Raw genomic sequence first — 18,648 nt, 5'->3', positions numbered from 1 at the left:
TGGCTTGTATCACTAGATTCCCAGTCTCTGTTCTGTGCTCAGTCAATTGTTTCAAGAATAGCAGTGCAGGGCTTAACGAACTGGACAAATTCCAACTTGGATAATTACATTCTGCCTACTTAGACACCCTATGCAGTTTTAATTGGACAACATACTGTTCACTGCCTGCCTTAAACTAATCTGTGCTTTAGGGCTTATGAGCACTACTATATAGCTGCTGTATTTTAGTGGTAGATGAAGTAGTCCTTGTGTTGGGGTTTATGTGCTGGTTAAATGTGTAAAACACTTCATCATTCAGGATAAAAACTTCTGCATAAATAGCAGATTTGTCTGTTTGGGTACCTGTGGTAGCATGTTCAGCAAGAAAATGGCTGTTTCTTCTCTGAGATCAGCCCTCCATGTAGGTAGTACAGGAGTTGTGATGATCTGAAATGTTCAAGTTACTTAGTGTTTTCTCTCAAAAATTGAAATATATTGCACTGAAGGTATGGTAGCTACACAAAATACATTCTTACAGGTTTCACTGATGTGAGGCCTGGAAGCCCAGTTCACACACAATGCACTTTTTGTACAGGTGTGGTATAGCCTTGGCTCTGAACAAACTCTCGCAGCACCTGGATAGTTCGCAGGTGAAGCCCCTGTTTCAGTTCTTCGTGCCGGATGCCCTTAACGATCGCAGCCCTGACGTCCGGAAATGCATGTTAGACGCAGCTCTTTCTACACTCAATACCCATGGCAAGGTAAATCTGAGGTCTCATTTCTTTCCAAGTGAGAATAATTACATAGGAGGGCCCGGATGTTTTTTTGAAGAATATGCATTTATAAAGGTCATTGGTGCAAAGTGATTGCTGGAAGTCTTCACCTAAGGGGAATTTCTTTCTCTAGTGTATCTTCAGAATTGTTCTAAGAGTGACTAGTACCTGACCAAGAATCACTTATACCAGTGTGAATGGGGAGTAATTTTATTTAAGTAATGAGACAAAATTATGTAAAATTGGTATAATAAAACCAGAATCAGCCCATAAAAATCTTTTACCTGTAGCTTGGTGTAAGTGCCATTAATGTGAGGCATTGAGAAACATCTGAAACTGCCTGTATCTGACAAAGTATCACACGTGGATAACTTGCATTTCTTGAGTCTCGCAATGCCAGCATCTTAATCTATGGCACATTATAGGTCTATGTTGAATGATAAAAATAAAAATTCTGGTATTTTTGCACTGAGATCTGTCAGGAAAAAATGGGCTACCAAATTCAAAGCCCAGCTTCACAGTGGGGATGCTTGGAACTTGAGTTGTAAGCCTTTTACCACTATTTGGTGCTGTTTCTTAATTCGCAGAGGAGAAATTTAAGATGCATTTTTCCTTTTTCTACTCCCAGCTCATGTGAATTTAGGGCAAAAGAGCATAAGTGTTGCCATTCAAACTAGCATTCCCACTTAGTAGTGCACACTGTAGTTAGCAGACTAGCAGGAAATATCTGTAGCCTGTACAGCAACAGTTGGCAACCGTTCTGTGGTAGCAGGCCAGAATGACTCAGCTTGAGTTCAAGGGGAACTGGTGCTAGTACCTGGATTTTGCTGTCACTGCCACTGCTGTTGCCACTCTGACCTGCCACCTGGCTGCAGTGCAGTCAAAGCCCCCACCATCAAAGTCTCCCTCTGCTGCATGGTGCTACTAAGGCCCTCCCAAATCCACAGGCTGAATCTGGCTAATAGGCCATAGGCTGCCTACTCTTGCTGTAGAGTAGCATATAGTCTTAAATACTAAATGCAGTCTCTCATAATTATATAGATTAGAAAGTCTGCCTTTGAGAAGAGGCACAGCACAGAAGGCCTCATTCTGGACTCTAGTGACAAATTCTACTTTTTTTTTGTTTTTTAGGAAAATGTTAACTCTCTCTTGCCAGTATTTGAAGAGTTCCTGAAAAATGCTCCAAATGATGCCAGTTATGATGCCGTCAGACAGAGCGTGGTCATTCTGATGGGCTCACTGGCAAAACATCTGGATAAGAGTGACCCTAAAGTGAAACCTATCGTTGCCAAACTGATAACAGCTTTGTCTACTCCATCTCAACAGGTACCGCCTTTTTGAATTTCAGGAGCCAAGCAGAAGCAGGTTAACTGACACACTAGGTGCTGTCATCATTCACTGTTATCACTGTGCTTGGAAATAAGGATTCAGCCTAGCATGACCACTGTTTGAGGCACAGCAGAGTACTGTGCAATTAAAGGGAATGTGTATTCTTTAAGCATATACAATTTGAGATCAAATGTGTGTTCAGTTTCAGATACAAGAAGCGGAAGACTGTTATTTGGGGTGAAGCCTGGTGGATTAATCATATGAATTAGGGAGTATGTAATTCTGCTAGTGACATACCTCTTGTGATCTGCCTGGTAAACTGCTGACTGGTGGGTTATTCCACAGGTCCAGGAGTCTGTGGCAAGCTGTTTACCACCCCTTGTGCCTGCAATTAAAGAGGATGCAAGTGGAATGATACAGAAGCTAATGCAACTGCTCCTAGAATCTGATAAGTATGCTGAGCGCAGAGGTGCTGCTTATGGGTTAGCAGGCCTGGTGAAAGGCCTTGGCATCCTCTCTCTTAAGCAGCAGGAGATGATGACCACTCTGACTGATGCCATCCAGGATAAGAAGAATTTCCGCCGGCGAGAAGGTGAGGGGCAGGCGCTCTTCTCTCCAAACTTTGAAGGTGTCTCTGTGGTCTAGTGACTGATACCTGACATGCTCATTTCTGTCTTTCAGCCAGTTCCTTAAGAACTGATTGAGTTGCAAAGGAATTCCTGCACCCAGATATCTTTCTCTCTCTCTCTCTGCTGATACTGTTAGAGTGGAGAATCAATTAGCTTTTGATTTCGCTTGTACGGTGTTTTAAATCCTCCTCCCAATCTCAGTGCAGTAGATAGAGGAGTTCTGGTGCCTGGAACGTGTGCTAGCTCTCCCCACTCCTATTCCAGAAGGGTGCGTTGAGAGGGAGGCTCTTGCTTCCTGCCAGGCAGGATAGGACATTATCTAATCCAAAGGGGCAGTGGGTTTATAAGGCCTCTCAGTTGCATCTATTTCTGGATGTTTGCTATCTTTGTCTCCTTCCCTCACACTGAGTGTAACCACATGTTTAATGCTGTCAGGTTCTGCATTTTCTTGGAAATTGAGTCTCATAGCCAGCACTTCTGTTGGGATCAAGGAAAGAAAATAAAAGGCACCATGTTTTCAGGCCAGAGTTTCCCACAGAACGTTAGGAGTCATTAGATCATAGACCAACCTGAACTTTGCTTACCATCCTCCTCCAAGTGCTGGATTATTTCCTGATTATGCTTTGTCTCTTCAGGGGCCCTGTTTGCCTTTGAAATGCTCTGCAGCATGCTTGGGAAGCTCTTTGAGCCCTATGTGGTTCATGTGTTGCCACATTTACTGCTTTGTTTTGGAGATGGGAACCAGTACGTACGAGAGGTGAGTAAGAGGAACACGGGCAGGAGTAGTATGAAAGATCTATTTCCTTTGTGACTGTTTAAACCAAACAGCAGCAAACTCTTATGTGAACTACAGGCTAGAAGAACTTGATTTCCTTCCTAACCCATAGCATCTTCCTCTGTTGGGCATTACCTCCCGGTTAGGGATGGCTCTCTTGACTACCAACATAAATATAGACATAGACATTGTTCTGCATCAGGGCTATGTTCCCATTGGATTTTCAAAAGAGTAGGAGAAAATGTGCAGTGAAGTAGGTTATAAATGTTTTCTTTCCTTCTTTGAGGCTGCAGATGACTGTGCCAAGGCAGTAATGAGCAACTTAAGCGCTCATGGCGTGAAGCTGGTTCTACCATCGCTGCTTGCAGCATTGGAGGAGGAGTCTTGGAGAACCAAAGCTGGTATGGGCTAGTGTCTGACTGATGTAACTCACAGGAACTCAAAGGTTGCTGAAATGCTGACTTGTCTGGCTTCTTTCTTCATTCCAGCAAATGATGTGCTACCTTGTTCTTTCATTGGACTTCTGCTGACCATGCAGATTCTGAATAAATACTTTATTTACCTGTTGTCCACAAACCTCACATAAACAGAATGTTCTGTTTTTCCAAGAGGTGGCCTAAGAGCAGGAAGAGCAAGCATGTTTGAATGTGTTCAGTGGCTTTAAAAATAAACAAAAAAAGAAAACTTCAGCCAACATCTGTGATTTCTGGTGTCTTGGACTAGCTCCTTGCCAGTCTCTTTTCCACTAAATGAATTTTCTTTCACTTTGTATTCAGGATCAGTGGAATTGCTAGGAGCTATGGCTTACTGTGCCCCAAAACAGCTCTCTTCCTGTTTGCCAAATATTGTGCCAAAACTGACTGAGGTGCTCACGGATTCCCATGTGAAAGTACAGAAAGCAGGACAGCAGGCACTCAGACAGATTGGGTCTGTTATCAGGAATCCAGAAATCTTGGGTAAGAACCTGATGTTTGTGTATGCATTTCTGTGTTTCAAATGTTCAGCCACTATCCTGATGTGACCTTAATTCATAATGATATGTTTGATTCCCAGACTCCTTCAGTTTGCATTCACATTAAACCACTGCTCCTGTATTTAAACAGAGAATTGATTGCATCCAGGTAGCTGCTGCGCTACATATGAAACCCTGACCCAGAATCGGGTCATCTATGACTGATTTAACACCATGATGCATTTCATTCTCAGACTCTTTCAGTTTACATTGAATCAGTGCTCCCAAATTTAGAGAGAGACTTGACTAAAAACATCCATTTTTAGAAAGGTTTAACTTGAAAACTCCAAGGCAACTCTCTCCTTTTAAAGGCTTTCTGAATATTCCTCTCAGTTTTGTCAGCTGGCCTCAGTAGGGTTCTCATTGTTCCTGTGGTGCTTCTCTCCTTCATCCTTTAGGATTTTGGGTGGGTGTGAGGATACCATCTGCGGCCAGAGCTGACCGTGTATTACAAACAAAGCATTTTTCTACCCCATTTCTAAATATGTAGCAATTGCCCCGGTTCTCTTGGATGCACTCACTGATCCATCCAGAAAGACCCAGAAGTGCCTGCAGACCCTGCTGGATACCAAATTTGTCCATTTCATTGATGCACCATCTCTGGCCCTCATCATGCCCATTGTTCAGAGAGCCTTTCAAGATCGTTCCACAGACACCAGGAAAATGGCTGCACAGATCATTGGGAATATGTACTCCCTGACTGATCAGAAGGTATTGTGCTGGGGAAAGCTCCCCAATCCTCATCTGTATTTTACTTAAAGCGAAAGTGGGCTAGCAGAGCAGAACACTGAAAATAGTTTATAGTCTTTGGGTCTTTGAGTATTAATTAGAGGAACTGTTCAGATTCTTCATTGAACTAAATGTGAGAATTAAGTGAGCAAATGATGTCTGTAGAGATAAAAAAAGAAAAATTCTAGAGTGGTTGAGGCTATAAACATTTAAACTCTCTACTTTGATCTACCATTGAATCCTGGTGCTAGGTGTATATCCCAGAAAGGTCTTGGATAAGACTTGGTAAACAATTATACTGAATGAGAATTGCTCCAGAAATCTGTTAGGGGATTTTCAGTTTGTTCGCAGAAGGAAAACAGAGGTAGAAATTAAGTTAAGTGAGGATTGAAGATGATTTGATTCATTCATTGCTGGTTGCCCTCTCTTCCATAAGAGAGGAAGTTAACAAAAAGTTAAGTTAAGAGTGGGCATAGGACCGGGTGGTGTGATAATACTTGGTAAGGCAAGGTGGGAAACTAGAATCAATTTATCTACTTCCTTGGCTGTGTAGGCAGTGTGTCATGCTCTCATAGTAGAACTGTATCTTACTGCTGTACCAGGTGAAGATGAGATTGTGGCTTAGTTTTCTCTTTGAATCCTGCATTTACTCATTGGGCATTTTGTTTCAGGATCTGGCTCCTTACCTGCCCAGTGTGACCCCTGGACTGAAAGCCTCCCTGTTGGACCCTGTACCTGAGGTGAGTTTTGGTATAGTAACCATTCTAGTTTAGTGTGACTCATCTTTCAGCATGATGAATTAGGATAAATGCTAATCCTCCACTCAGTAGTCTAGTTAGAACTGTGAGAGCAGCTGTGAAGAGGGTGATTTGGAGGAGTTAACCTCTGTGTCTGTTCTGATGAGTTTGCTTATGACTGGGTATGTTGAAATTCTGCACTTCTATCTTACCCGTTAGGTACGTACTGTATCTGCAAAGGCACTAGGAGCCATGGTGAAGGGCATGGGAGAGTCATGCTTTGAGGACTTGCTGCCCTGGCTGATGGAGACATTGACATATGAGCAAAGTTCAGTGGATCGATCTGGTGCTGCTCAAGGTGCGGGCAACCAAGTGCCTGAGCAATGGTGTTGGAATTTCTGGCATTACATCAGTTAGGCCTAACTAGCCACTTGCATGTTGACTAGTTCTGTAACACAATGTTGTGTTTTAGGTCTGGCTGAAGTCATGGCTGGTTTGGGGGTAGAAAAGTTGGAGAAACTTATGCCAGAAATTGTAGCTACTGCCAGCAAAGTGGACATTGCGCCCCATGTCCGGGACGGCTATATCATGATGTTCAACTATTTACCCATTACATTTGGAAACAAATTCACTCCCTACGTTGGGCCAATCATACCATGCATCCTTAAGGTAGGTAGCTGAGATCAGATTTGTATAGCATTGTCCACAGCTAATTCTGCTAATGTTGCTTAAATAATCTTTTTACTTCAGTGACATGGGAACTGTATTCAGGTCTCCCTAGGGGATTCTGTGTGCTGTAGCTTATTGGAAGTGGCTGAGAAATAGGAAATGTTCTACTGTGGGGTGGCTAAGTGCCATTTTTTTGTCTTCTACATAGAAAATACCAACTTTGTCATCTCTCTGTGTCTAGGCTCTGGCAGATGAGAATGAGTTTGTGCGGGACACTGCCCTTCGTGCTGGACAGAGAATCATAAGCAAGTATGCAGAAACTGCCATTGCACTTCTTCTGCCTCAGCTGGAGCAAGGCCTTTTTGATGACCTTTGGAGAATAAGGTAGGAGATATGTTTTTAATCATGCAGCCATCATCCTTCCATCAGTGGAAAGACAGGATAGATTTGAAGCATCTCCATGATACTTCTTAAGGGAGCATAGGAGCTACTTTAAAACACAGGGACTCTGTCCCTTTGTGGGCCAAGTTTGAAGCCTGGGTAGGACTCCCAGCTTAAAAAGCGAGAACCTGTGCTAGAATATAGAACCTGTTTCTTCCAGATTGATAGTATAGTGTACTCCTACTTGATCACTTAACCAGATGGCTATTTTAAAATGCATTTCCATAGCAGTTTCTATGGTAATATCCAACACTGACATACAGCTTTTAATTTTTCAGTTGCTGTATGAGCAAACATTCCACTGGTTATGGAAACTGAAAGTAAATGAACCCTGATCAGAGCTAATAAGTGATGTCCAGTGCAGCAGTTGTACAAAATGGCTAGTATTCAAAATGCAGTCATGTAGCATCCCAGGTGTATCTTTGTAGATCTTTGTGTTGTTATAGACATTAACAATGTTCAAATGTTTGTACCTAGTGGCTGTATTTTGCTTCTTGTCAGGCTAAACTGTAATCTCTGATGTGCTGCCTCAATCTGAGAACTCTATAATTTTGTTTTTGATTTGGAATTTCCTCCCTCCCTTCTTCTTGCCAATGCTGCTTCTCAGTCAGACTGACATAATGATCTTTCATGCCACCCCACATAGTTGTTTACACTAACATTTTCACCCACAGTGATGTTTGCAGTAGCAGGCAGTTTGGACAGGCGACTTCTTTCTTCTTCATGTAACACTGTTCTCCCTTTTATCAGGTTTAGCTCAGTTCAGCTCCTTGGGGATCTTCTATTCCATATCTCAGGTGTCACAGGAAAAATGACAACAGAAACCGCCTCAGAGGATGACAACTTTGGAACAGCCCAGTCAAACAAGGTAAAGTGCTGCTGTTGCCTGCTGCTTTCCATCTGTAGAGAAAGCCTGTAGGAGTGACTTGTTGGATAGGCAGTGCCTCTTAAATGTCAGTGTTGGCTTCACTGGCTTTCTTTTATTTATTTCAGGCTATTATTAATGCCCTTGGTGTGGAACGACGAAACAGAGTTCTAGCAGGGCTCTACATGGGCCGATCTGATACCCAGCTGGTAGTGCGTCAGGCATCCTTGCATGTCTGGAAGATTGTGGTCTCAAACACACCTCGTACGCTTCGTGAAATTTTACCAACTCTCTTTGGTCTTTTGCTAGGGTTCTTGGCCAGCACTTGTGCAGACAAGAGATCAGTAAGTGTTTTACATGCATTACTTTCTGCAGCTTCAGGTTACTCTGTTTATAGCCAGGGTTTGAAGACTATGGCTAACACTTCTATTAGCTGCCCCAGAGCTGTCAGTAACTTAACATGTTTTAACAGAAGTATGTCACCCTTCCTTATTCCCTTTTTATTCAAGGCAACTGTTCTTGAATAAGTTCTCTTACCAGAGCAGCTTTACCATTTCTGTTTTTCTGACTCTGAGTGATCACTTGCTTATGGCTTAAATATAACATATTGGTATCCAGCAAATAATGCTGCTTTTTTACCCAAATGAATTAATTTGTTAAGCTTCATGAGGCAGAAAACAGAAATTGTGGATTTTGAATGTTTTTGCTCTTAAAAATGAAGTGACAATCTGCACGTGGTTATTTTGTACAGAGCAGCAATATGGATGGTATACGTAGCACATAAAATGTGTCTAACTATGGTGACTGTATCTGAAGTACCCTGGTGGATTGGAGTACAGAGTCATAGCTCTCTTGGACTATTACTCTTCATAGAATAGACAGTTCCAGTGAGTTGGCTTGTTCTAACTGTTCAAAGTGACTGATGCATTATTTTTTGCAGATTGCAGCACGAACTCTGGGAGATCTTGTCCGAAAGCTGGGAGAAAAAATCCTCCCAGAAATTATCCCTATCCTGGAAGAGGGCTTGCGATCAGGGAAGAGCGATGAGAGGGAAGGTGTCTGCATTGGTTTGAGTGAGATCATGAAATCCACAAGCAGGGATGCAGTAAGTTAAACTCCAAAGGGGAAATTACTTAGCCACTGTGATACTCTAAAATGCATACCTTGCAGTCAGGGCATGAAGATATAGTAGCAAACCTCTCTTACTACCTGGATTCATGGAGTTACTGTCTAGGTGAAAAGTGTGTGTGTGGGGTAAAAAAAAAATGCATCTATTACAATCCTAAAATGGCATAGTCTGTTTTCAAATTATAAGGTACAGTAGTTGACAACTCCTTTATTTCCAAGGAATAGTACAGATTTTTACATACAAATGAATCCTAGTTTTCTAAAACTAAATAGCAATTTATTTTTAATTATGCTAGTTCTATGCTGCTCTACTGAGGTGCAGCTGTGCTTCGGCTGTCATGGTTAAATGTCCTGTAATTGTCTGTTATCTTCTAGGTGCTGTTTTTCTCAGTGTCTCTGGTCCCTACAGTGAGGAAAGCTCTTTGTGACCCTCTTGAAGAAGTCAGAGAAGCTGCAGCCAAAACATTTGAACAGTTACATTCAACTATTGGACACCAGGCGCTTGAAGACATCTTGCCATTTTTGTTGAAACAGCTGGTAAGTGTGATTCAAACATTAGAAAACAGAATTGTTAGAAATCTTACTGTGGGACAGGGTTTGGAAATTCTCAGTAGAGACTGAAGGAGGAATTGATTTGTCCTGCTAGGGCTTAGGTGAATGATAGGTCTAATTATTTCATTTCCTCTTTGGACTCATCCTTTCTGCAGGAGGGGGAGGAATGGTTTTATGGCTAAAGAACAGAATTAAATTAAAACATAAAAGTATATGGCTGGTTCTGCATCAGCTTTCCACTGTCACTTTGGTGATATGCTTATTTTTTATCCCTTATTATGAAGATGTGTCCTGACCTGTTTGGAGGTCTTGCTTCATGATTTGTAAAATTCTTTGAGAACCTCAGATGGAGGGACTCTAATCAGTGATGGCTGCATGTTAATCACGTAAATTGTCACTTGAAACAAAGTCTAGTTTGCTTTGAACAAAATGATCCTGGTTAACAAGCTGGTTAACTTCCTGTACTCTCTCTTTAGGATGTTGAAGAGACATCTGAATTTGCTCTGGATGGTCTTAAGCAAGTTATGGCTGTTAAGAGCCGTGTAGTGTTGCCTTACTTGGTGCCAAAGGTATGTTGAGGAACACATCTAAAGTTTTGCAGGGTGATGGCATTTCTTCTTCCCTCAAACATTCTCTGTATTAATGTTCAAAGATGGGGAACAAAATCTTGAAATTCTTTACCAGTTACTTTCTAGAAGCATTAATTATCACTGGTTTCTGATGTGTCTGTGATTAAGAATTGTTGTGACTTTTGTATTAAGTGAGAATCCTTTGACAAAATCTCATTGGAGTAAATTATTATTGTTTGACTTGTTTCCCTTAGCTAATTGCTCCTCCTGTGAACACACGAGTGCTAGCCTTCCTCTCATCTGTAGCGGGTGATGCACTGACCCGGCACCTGACTGTAATCCTACCTGCTATGATGTCTGCGCTGAAAGAGAAGCTGGGGACCAGTGATGAGCAACTGGTAAGTAGTGTAGTTCCTCCCCTCTCACCCTTTTTTTTTGAGGGGCCAGCTTAGGGCAATATTTTAAGTTCATTTATAAACACAGTGTTTCTGTTACTGTACACTTTATTTCAGTCCATTAAGCCCTCCGCCCTTTGCTCTTTTGACTGGCAGTATGTTGTGGTTGGGAAGTATTTACTACCCAAACCTTAATGTTTCAAATAAATATAGGTTTGTTCTACTGCAATACAAGTTTTTGTATGCATTTTGATTCTGGAGGACCAGCTATGTGTCCAGTCAACTGGATTTGACCATAATATTACAAAATGAGCGCATTATATGAGGGAATATAAAAGTACTTCTCGTCTCTCAATTATGACTGCTTCTACTTCTTGTGACTTCAAAAATATCTCATAGTTAGTCTCTAGAGTGTTTCTAGGCCTGAGGGCTATGATTTATTTATTCTTTTTTACTGTTTGGATTGGTGAAACTGGAAATGAAAGTTATGGATAATCCCATTCATTGTCTGCCCTTACATGTCTGTTAGCTGATCTGTCTCCCAACCCAGAGGTTGCCATATGGCTCTCCAGCAATGCCCACAGCTGACCTGACTTTAAGTATAGTGACACAGACCACTGAACTGTTTGGGTCAAGATGAAGCAATGCATACCTGGCCATGTGGTCTCTGAGGGATGAAGCTATGCTGAAGATGCAGCAGAATGCAGTCACCTATATTGTATATAAAATATATAGCTTTAGCACTTGGAGAGCTAACATGGCCTTTCTCAGTTGGGCAGTTGTTGGGTTTAGAGACTTTCATCTGTGACACAGTTCTCTCTCCTCAAAAATTGTGTTTCATCCATGGTGTCTAAATTAGCTTTGTCATTTACTAAAGACCAGCCACACTAAAAATGGGTTACTGTGAGAGTGTTTCAGAAACTAATAGCAATTTTGAAATAAGTTTGTGTGCAATGAGTGGAAAGGTGCAGAGCAACAGGGAATGCTGATGGCGGCATTGTTGATGGCACCCATCATTTATGACTATGTAGAGAAGTGATATGGTCCAGTAAATGATTGTTACACACACAATGGTTTTATATTAAAATTGCTGGTACTTTCTGAAATACCCTCATAATAAGACATTGATTCTGATGCCAGTAAAACTATGATAATAGGGGCCTTTGACTAATTTCCTTGCACAGGAATTAGTAGGTTGCTAATATGCAATTTACCCAGGGGATGCAATAGGGAGCAAAACATTGCGAGACAAGTGTGGATTTTCTTTGGTTGAAAGTTAATATAAAGTTCATTCTGATTTTTTTTTTTTGGTTTTTTTTTTTAAAGGAGATGGCTAATTGCCAGGTTGTAATCCTGTCTGTAGAAGACGATGCTGGACAGAGGATTATCATTGAGGATCTGTTAGAAGCCACTCGCAGCCCTGAGGTGGGAATGAGGCAGGCAGCAGCGGTCATTCTAAACATTTACTGTTCCAAGACAAAAGCAGACTATACTGGTCATCTCAGGAACCTGGTCTCAGGCTTGCTCAGACTTTTTAATGATGTCAACCCTGTGGTTCTGAATGAAAGCTGGGATGCTCTCAGTTCCATTACCAAGGTAAGCTATGGTTTGAGGTTGTTGCAGTGATAAAGGCTAGAAAGGAATAGATCAGGGTTGGGCAAAATGCAGCCCGGGGGCCAGATGCAGCCCGCCAGGCCATTCTGTCCAGCCTGCGGAGCCCCTAAAAAATTTAGAAAATTAATCTGCCCTGGGCTGCCGGTCATGCAGCCCTCGATGGCTTGCCAAAACACAGTAAGCGGCCCTCTGCCCAAAATAATTGCCCGCCCCTGGAATAGATTGATAAAACACTGCTAAAAGTAAGCCTACTGTTTAATTGGAGGTCAGGCCATTATTATAAAGATGAAAGTATTTTTAAGGCAGTAGCTCTCAACCTTTTTAGACTTGAGGCACCTGTGCATAGACTTAGTACCCCTCAATAGACTCGAGACACCCCTCCAAAAATTCCAGTTCTTAGGCTGCTTGCAGATGTTAAGAAAACCCATAACAAACGGTGCTTTAATTTAAGCAATCAGCCAATCACCTGTTAGATAAAAGCACCAAAAAAGGCCCACCAAAGTGCCCAATCTATCCAGATGTCAGGCGAGCTGGGTCCAACAAACACAATGCCTCTTCTGGGCATGGCTAGGTTTGGTGTGGGAGTGTGCAGAGTTAAAAGTAAGGCACTATTTATTTTGTTTTTTTAAATGTCTGCAAGCAGCTCGTTTGCAAACCTAACAGTGCTAACATACAGCACCCCACAGCACCCTTGAAGTGATCTCAAGGCACCTTAGGGTGCCATGGCACTTAGGTTGAGATTCACTGTTTTAAGGATTGCACTAGATTGAATCCGTATGAGCGAATAGCCAGATACTGGGAAGAAACAGGCATAAAGGTGGCAGCAGTTTATCTCTTGGGAAGTGCAACCAGAACTATATAATCAAGCTGCTATCCAGTCTTTATCTTTTGTATTATTCCTACAGAAATTAGATGCTGGGAACCAGCTTGCTCTCATCGAGGATCTACACAGGGATATCCGGGTTGTAGGAAACGAGGCTAAAGGAGAACACGTGCCAGGATTCTGTATTCCAAAGAAGGTAAATGACATAAGATGAGTATGTGGTTTTGCAGCTGAGATTTATCACAGTGATACCACCTTGTATTTCCAAAAAACTAATTGCTGCCTTTTTTATTGAATATTAGATAGTAGGACATTCCAGACTGACAGGTGTAGAGATTATCAATGTGTTGTTGGATGTGCTTGATACCCTATGTAGTCATAAGTAAAACTTGGACAATTCTAATGCATGTTAGTCATGAATTGCCTTTTCTCATGGAAGCATGACACGGGACTTTTTGCCACGTCCCTTAGGCTGAAAACAGCTTAAGCAGCAAGTGGTTTGAAGTGAGGTGTAAGTGCTTGAAATCAAACTGAGTAAAAATACTTTTGCTAGAAATGACGCATATAGGAGGTCAGTGGAACACTGAGAAAATCAAGTGTGTAGCTCCAGTGAATGGTGGAAGGAAGAGTAAAGTTAGGCGCTTTGTATGTTTTTTGCTTCTGAATTGTTTAATTCCCCAACAGGGTGTGACATCCATTCTTCCAGTGCTGCGGGAGGGGGTTCTGACTGGGAACCCTGACCAGAAGGAGGAAGCTGCTAAAGCCTTAGGACTAGTAATTAAACTAACCTCTGCAGAAGCCCTGAAGCCCTCTGTGGTGAGCATTACTGGACCGCTCATCCGGATCTTGGGAGATCGATTCAGCTGGAATGTCAAGGTGGCTTTGCTTGAAACATTAAGCCTTCTCTTAGCAAAGGTAAGATTAAAAACCACTGACAGACCTTGGAGTTCGTGAGCTTTTTCCAACGTTGTCTTCATAGCATTGCATTGAATTCAAAACTGCCAGTTACCTACATAAATAAATAATTCCAGGAACATGTTGTGGTTTGGACTCAATGCTTAGGAACTGCGCTTCAAATGACTTGTTTTCTTCCAGCATCCTCCAGCCTACATAAAAGGCAGTACTTCTGTCACCAAACCTTTTAGGAGTCTCATTAAAACTGACTCCTCTTCCAGATATTTGGAAGTAAATGTGCTGCTTTGTTTTCCCTTTGTGTCAAATATAAACTTGGTCCAGAGTTAACATTTTCCAAGTACCCCAGCTTTTAATTATTGTGCTTTTGTTAAAAAAAAAAAAAATTGTATAATCAGCATAAAAACCTTGAATGTTTTGTTGAATCTAATTCTACAGAAAATTAAAATAGGTGGGGAAGGCATGAAAGTAAACCCAGTACAGACCTAAATGCTTAGTTTTCTGTTTTCTGACAATTGCAGTCAATCTTTTCACTGTTTTCTATCCTCTAGTTGTGTGTGATGGAGATTTGAACTAGTGCTGATTTTATCATGTATATCTGAGAGCTATTAGAAGAGGCCACACTTCACTTGGTTTTTGTTTCAAACCTGAATATAAGTGATTTCCCCTCCTTACATCCAATATCTAATCCATACAGGTTGGAATTGCCCTGAAACCATTCCTGCCTCAGCTGCAAACTACCTTCATCAAAGCACTACAAGATTCAAACCGTACTGTCCGCCTTAAGGCTGCAGATGCTCTTGGTAAATTGATTGTCATCCATGTTAAAGTTGATCCTCTCTTTACTGAGCTATTGAATGGAATCCGTTCCAGTGAGGACTCTGGTATCAGGTAAGTTTTAAAAGGTGGGCAGTTACTTACTTAGCAGTAGTGGAATAAAGTTACTTTAGCAGTAACTTTATAAAATAAATTACTTAGCACTAGTGGAATAAAGGTCCTTAAAAATGAAATATTTTTAAAACAGTCATAGAATCATAGAAAATTGGAGTTGGAAGGGACCTTAGGACGTTATCTAGTTCAACCCTCTGCTTGAAGCAGGACCATCCCCAATTAGATCATAACATGAGTCATAACATGATATATTAATTGAATATAGAGAAGAAGGTAGGTGCGTGAATTCTCTGAAGGACTCCATCCTTTTATCTCTTTCTTAATCTTTGTTTTTAATCTGTATAGACCTGGTGGGTCTTTTCTCTTGGTTCCAAGAATATCTGTCAGTGAAATGCACAGCTCCCCAGGAAATCAGAAATAAGCTGGAGAGAATTATCCATCTTTGTAAATGGTCAAAAACTTTCCAGCAGTAAGAACAGAATGCCAGTTCCCTTCAGTACTGGTGAACTCTCTGTCACAGAGGGAAACTGAAATTCTCAAGTTTAAGCATGTGCATACAATAATTGTTTTGTGTGGATCCTCTGTAGGCATCTGACACCTGGTTTCTTCTCTAGGGAAAAATGGCAGCCTCTGAGTGTAACTTGTGGTTGTTCATTTGCAGAGACACAATGCTGCAAGCTCTGCGATTTGTAACTCAAGGAGCTGGTGCAAAAGTGGATGCAGCAATTAGGAAGAACATTAGCACAGTGCTTCTAGGAATGCTGGGACATGATGAGGTATGAAGAACTGTAGGGATTTCTCATGCATATGTTGTTGTTGTTGTTTTTAATTTAAACTCTGAACCTTCCAACAGAATTATTTCCTAAAATAGGTTCCTGGAGGAGTTTATACATAATACAGTGGAGCAAAGCTTATGTAAAAGAAGGCTGAAACTATGCTTTGCTTGCTAAACTGAACTTAATCTCTAAGAACTGAAATCACTTTGCAACCTTCCAGTACAGTGGCTGAGAATCAAACATTAGTCAAGAATATGATATTTTCCTGGCCAATTTTTTATAACACTTAAAATCTATTAAATAAGTGTTTCCGTAGCAACTCTGTGTTTCTACAAGGTGGGGACTGATTTCCAATTTCTTATTATGTTTGTTGAAGCAATGGAAAACTACAGACTTAGCATCAGATTGAAGATGAGAGGATATGTTCCATCTGACTATAAAAGCACATGTATAATCTTAACCTCTCAATTAGTGCAGATCAGTGGTGCTCAACCTTTTGGCCTCATTCACTGGATGAGTGGTGTGGAGCCAGTCCATGGGACAGAACCTCCACTGGGTCAGCTTGCAAGATTGGGCCTTGTGCCACCTCAGCCTAGCCCTGCACGCCCAATTGGGTCTCGTGCTGTCCAGGCCCTCTGCACCTGAATTAAGCCCTGTGTGCCCATATCTGGCCCCATGCCTCCATGGCCCAGCCCTGCATGCCCTGTCTAGTGAGCAGGGCCACACTGTCTGACCTGCTAGGCTCCCCATGGTTCTGGAAATTGGGCAGCAGGGTAACAGCATTACCACTCCACCCCTGCTGCCAAATTTATGGGCCTATGGGGCACCTGGTAGACTGGATGACATGACTCTGCAAGCCACATAGCCCATGAGCTTGGGAGTCTGAGCAGCTCAAGATGAAGATGACCTCATTGTGGTTTCATTTTCACTGACCAAGAAGTTATCCAAGTTTAAGCCAGCATGGTCTGCATCAGACAGATTATAACATTGAGGGTATGGACCAGTGGCTCTGAACCTTCCTACACTCAAAACACCCCCCAGAAAATGCCAGCTCTTAGTTTTTACTCCTGTCTTAACTAGAAAAACAGTAGCACAGTTCTTTTGTTGCAAAGAGCTCAAAAAGACCACAACAAGTTAGAATGTTTTTTAACACTATGAATTTCTATTTGAAATGTCTGGGTTGACCTTGTGAATCATGTTTGCACACCTAACAGTGCTAATACTGTTTAGCCCCCCCATGGGCATCCTTGAAAGGATCTCAAGGCACCCCAAGGTGCCACAGCACCCTGGTTGAAAAATTACTGGTGTGGACAGATGTTCTTTCTAATTGCTTTTAAAAGGCCAGGAGGTACTGTTACAATTTAACCTACATACAATCTAACCTGTATGTGATCCGTTAGTGATACAGTTTGCTTAGATCATTTTAACTTTGACCCTGAATGAAACATGGTAGAAGGTACAACTGTTTTATTACACCTGTATTGCTGCAGAATTATGCAGAAATAAGGGTTGCAACTTTACCATTTCTCTATCAGTTTCATTTGATATTGATCTGATTCCTGAGTCTGAAATCCGAGGTTTTAAAAAGATCAAAAGTTACTTTCTGTGGTGACTCTCACATTTCTCTTCATCTGGACAGACCAGTTGTGTGGTTCAGTGATAGAAACACTTCCCACTGTGATATAAATGTCAAGGTCTGGGTGGACATAATGGCAAATTAGTACCTTTAGGGTGGCAAAGTAACAGTAACTGTGAAAAGTTCTGAAGCAACCACGTGAACCAATAGCAATGGGGTTTTGCAGACAGAAAGCAGCCATTAATGCTTCATTTCTCACCCATAAATGGAAAAACTTCACAAAGGTGGAAAACCATTTATTTTTCACACAGTGGTTTAATGCTTTTGTAGGTGCTATACTGCTATGCTTTCCACTTATCTGGGTATTTTGGCTGTGGGCTTGGTTTTAAATTACCTTACAGTGAACAAGAAAACTTGGAGTTGATTAAAATAGACGAAAGATGGGAGTGGGAGGGTGCTTGCAAGTTTCCCTTTCATTTTGTTTTGTTTTCGTTTCATAGCTTTTTTGTCACTTGTTCTTCTCAGTGGAAATTTTTTGTGCACAGCAAACTCCTAATCTTTGCCTTATTCCTTTTTTGCCTTCCTTGTCAGGATACCACCCGCATGGCATCTGCTGGCTGTCTAGCAGAGCTGTGTGCATTTCTCTCAGAAGAGGAGCTCAATTCTATTCTCCAACAACATTTACTGGGTAGGTCTAGCAGATAGGTGTAGTCATTTCCTGAACTAAGCAGGAAGCTTTTTGGAGAATTAAATTTTAAAAATTGCAGGAAAAGTCCCTGGTATTGTACGTTATTCCCAGCAACAGGCCCCAGAGAATTTGATTTGCATTTTGGGTTCTTTTCCCTGAAGCTGAACCTCTCTATGGAGCCACACTTGTATCTTTGCCCACTATTCTCCCACTGGTTTGTGTGCTCTCTTACCCACAGTAGATCCTGGAATTATTTTTTGGCATGTTGTTTGTAGCTGTGTTGATCTAAGGCAGGGGTTTTCGATCTTTTTTAATAAGTGTACCCCCGGTGGCCTGCTTTTTAGTAAGTGTACCCCCTGGGCGGGGGAAGTGGGGGGTGGTGAGCGGCTGGATGTGGAGTGGGGGGGCAGTGGCGAGTGGCTGGACATGGAGCGGGAGGGGAGGGGGGGTTGGCAAGCAGCCAGACACAGAGCGGGGGCATGGCGAATGGTGGCAGCGCAGTGTCTGTGCGGCCCTGCTCTCACCCTGCGCCGGAAAATTGTTCTTTGCAAGCTTTCAGGCACAAACACCCTTCTTCTGGCATAGGGAGAGTCTGCTGTTGTTTTGTGTTCTTCTAGATGGAATAGAAGCCAATATGCAAAATGCAGGTCTGTGAAAATGCGAATGTGTCAGTGAGGATCAGAGGCCATGGGAGATAAGTGTGAGGTGTGTGGGGAGGTGGGGGAAGAGGGGAATGTTGACCTGGTGATATAATGTAGCTGGTAAAATGTAGAGATAGTACCTGGG

At 41.9% G+C, this 18,648-nt stretch overlaps 1 protein-coding gene across 1 annotated transcript in view; it reads left to right on the top strand.

Annotated features, from left to right (window-relative positions):
* Nucleotides 1–18,648, top strand: part of GCN1 (GCN1, eIF2 alpha kinase activator homolog) — a 61,718-nt gene that overhangs the window by 34,297 nt on the left and 8,773 nt on the right. Inside the window, exons 32-54 of the mRNA XM_006019906.2 lie at nucleotides 575–740; nucleotides 1,884–2,078; nucleotides 2,427–2,673; nucleotides 3,346–3,467; nucleotides 3,772–3,886; nucleotides 4,262–4,441; nucleotides 4,988–5,208; nucleotides 5,898–5,966; nucleotides 6,183–6,321; nucleotides 6,436–6,632; nucleotides 6,874–7,016; nucleotides 7,824–7,941; nucleotides 8,067–8,282; nucleotides 8,879–9,043; nucleotides 9,442–9,603; nucleotides 10,095–10,187; nucleotides 10,442–10,585; nucleotides 11,909–12,178; nucleotides 13,102–13,215; nucleotides 13,704–13,934; nucleotides 14,629–14,822; nucleotides 15,484–15,598; nucleotides 17,766–17,862. Of these exons, the coding sequence (XP_006019968.1) occupies nucleotides 575–740; nucleotides 1,884–2,078; nucleotides 2,427–2,673; nucleotides 3,346–3,467; nucleotides 3,772–3,886; nucleotides 4,262–4,441; nucleotides 4,988–5,208; nucleotides 5,898–5,966; nucleotides 6,183–6,321; nucleotides 6,436–6,632; nucleotides 6,874–7,016; nucleotides 7,824–7,941; nucleotides 8,067–8,282; nucleotides 8,879–9,043; nucleotides 9,442–9,603; nucleotides 10,095–10,187; nucleotides 10,442–10,585; nucleotides 11,909–12,178; nucleotides 13,102–13,215; nucleotides 13,704–13,934; nucleotides 14,629–14,822; nucleotides 15,484–15,598; nucleotides 17,766–17,862 (3,713 nt within the window). The remainder of the gene's footprint in view (nucleotides 1–574; nucleotides 741–1,883; nucleotides 2,079–2,426; nucleotides 2,674–3,345; nucleotides 3,468–3,771; nucleotides 3,887–4,261; nucleotides 4,442–4,987; nucleotides 5,209–5,897; nucleotides 5,967–6,182; nucleotides 6,322–6,435; nucleotides 6,633–6,873; nucleotides 7,017–7,823; nucleotides 7,942–8,066; nucleotides 8,283–8,878; nucleotides 9,044–9,441; nucleotides 9,604–10,094; nucleotides 10,188–10,441; nucleotides 10,586–11,908; nucleotides 12,179–13,101; nucleotides 13,216–13,703; nucleotides 13,935–14,628; nucleotides 14,823–15,483; nucleotides 15,599–17,765; nucleotides 17,863–18,648) is intronic.

Source organism: Alligator sinensis, unplaced genomic scaffold (assembly GCF_000455745.1).
Source record: "Alligator sinensis unplaced genomic scaffold, ASM45574v1 scaffold505_1, whole genome shotgun sequence".
Lineage (NCBI taxonomy): Eukaryota > Metazoa > Chordata > Crocodylia > Alligatoridae > Alligator > Alligator sinensis.
This window is presented reverse-complemented; position numbering and strand designations above follow the sequence as displayed.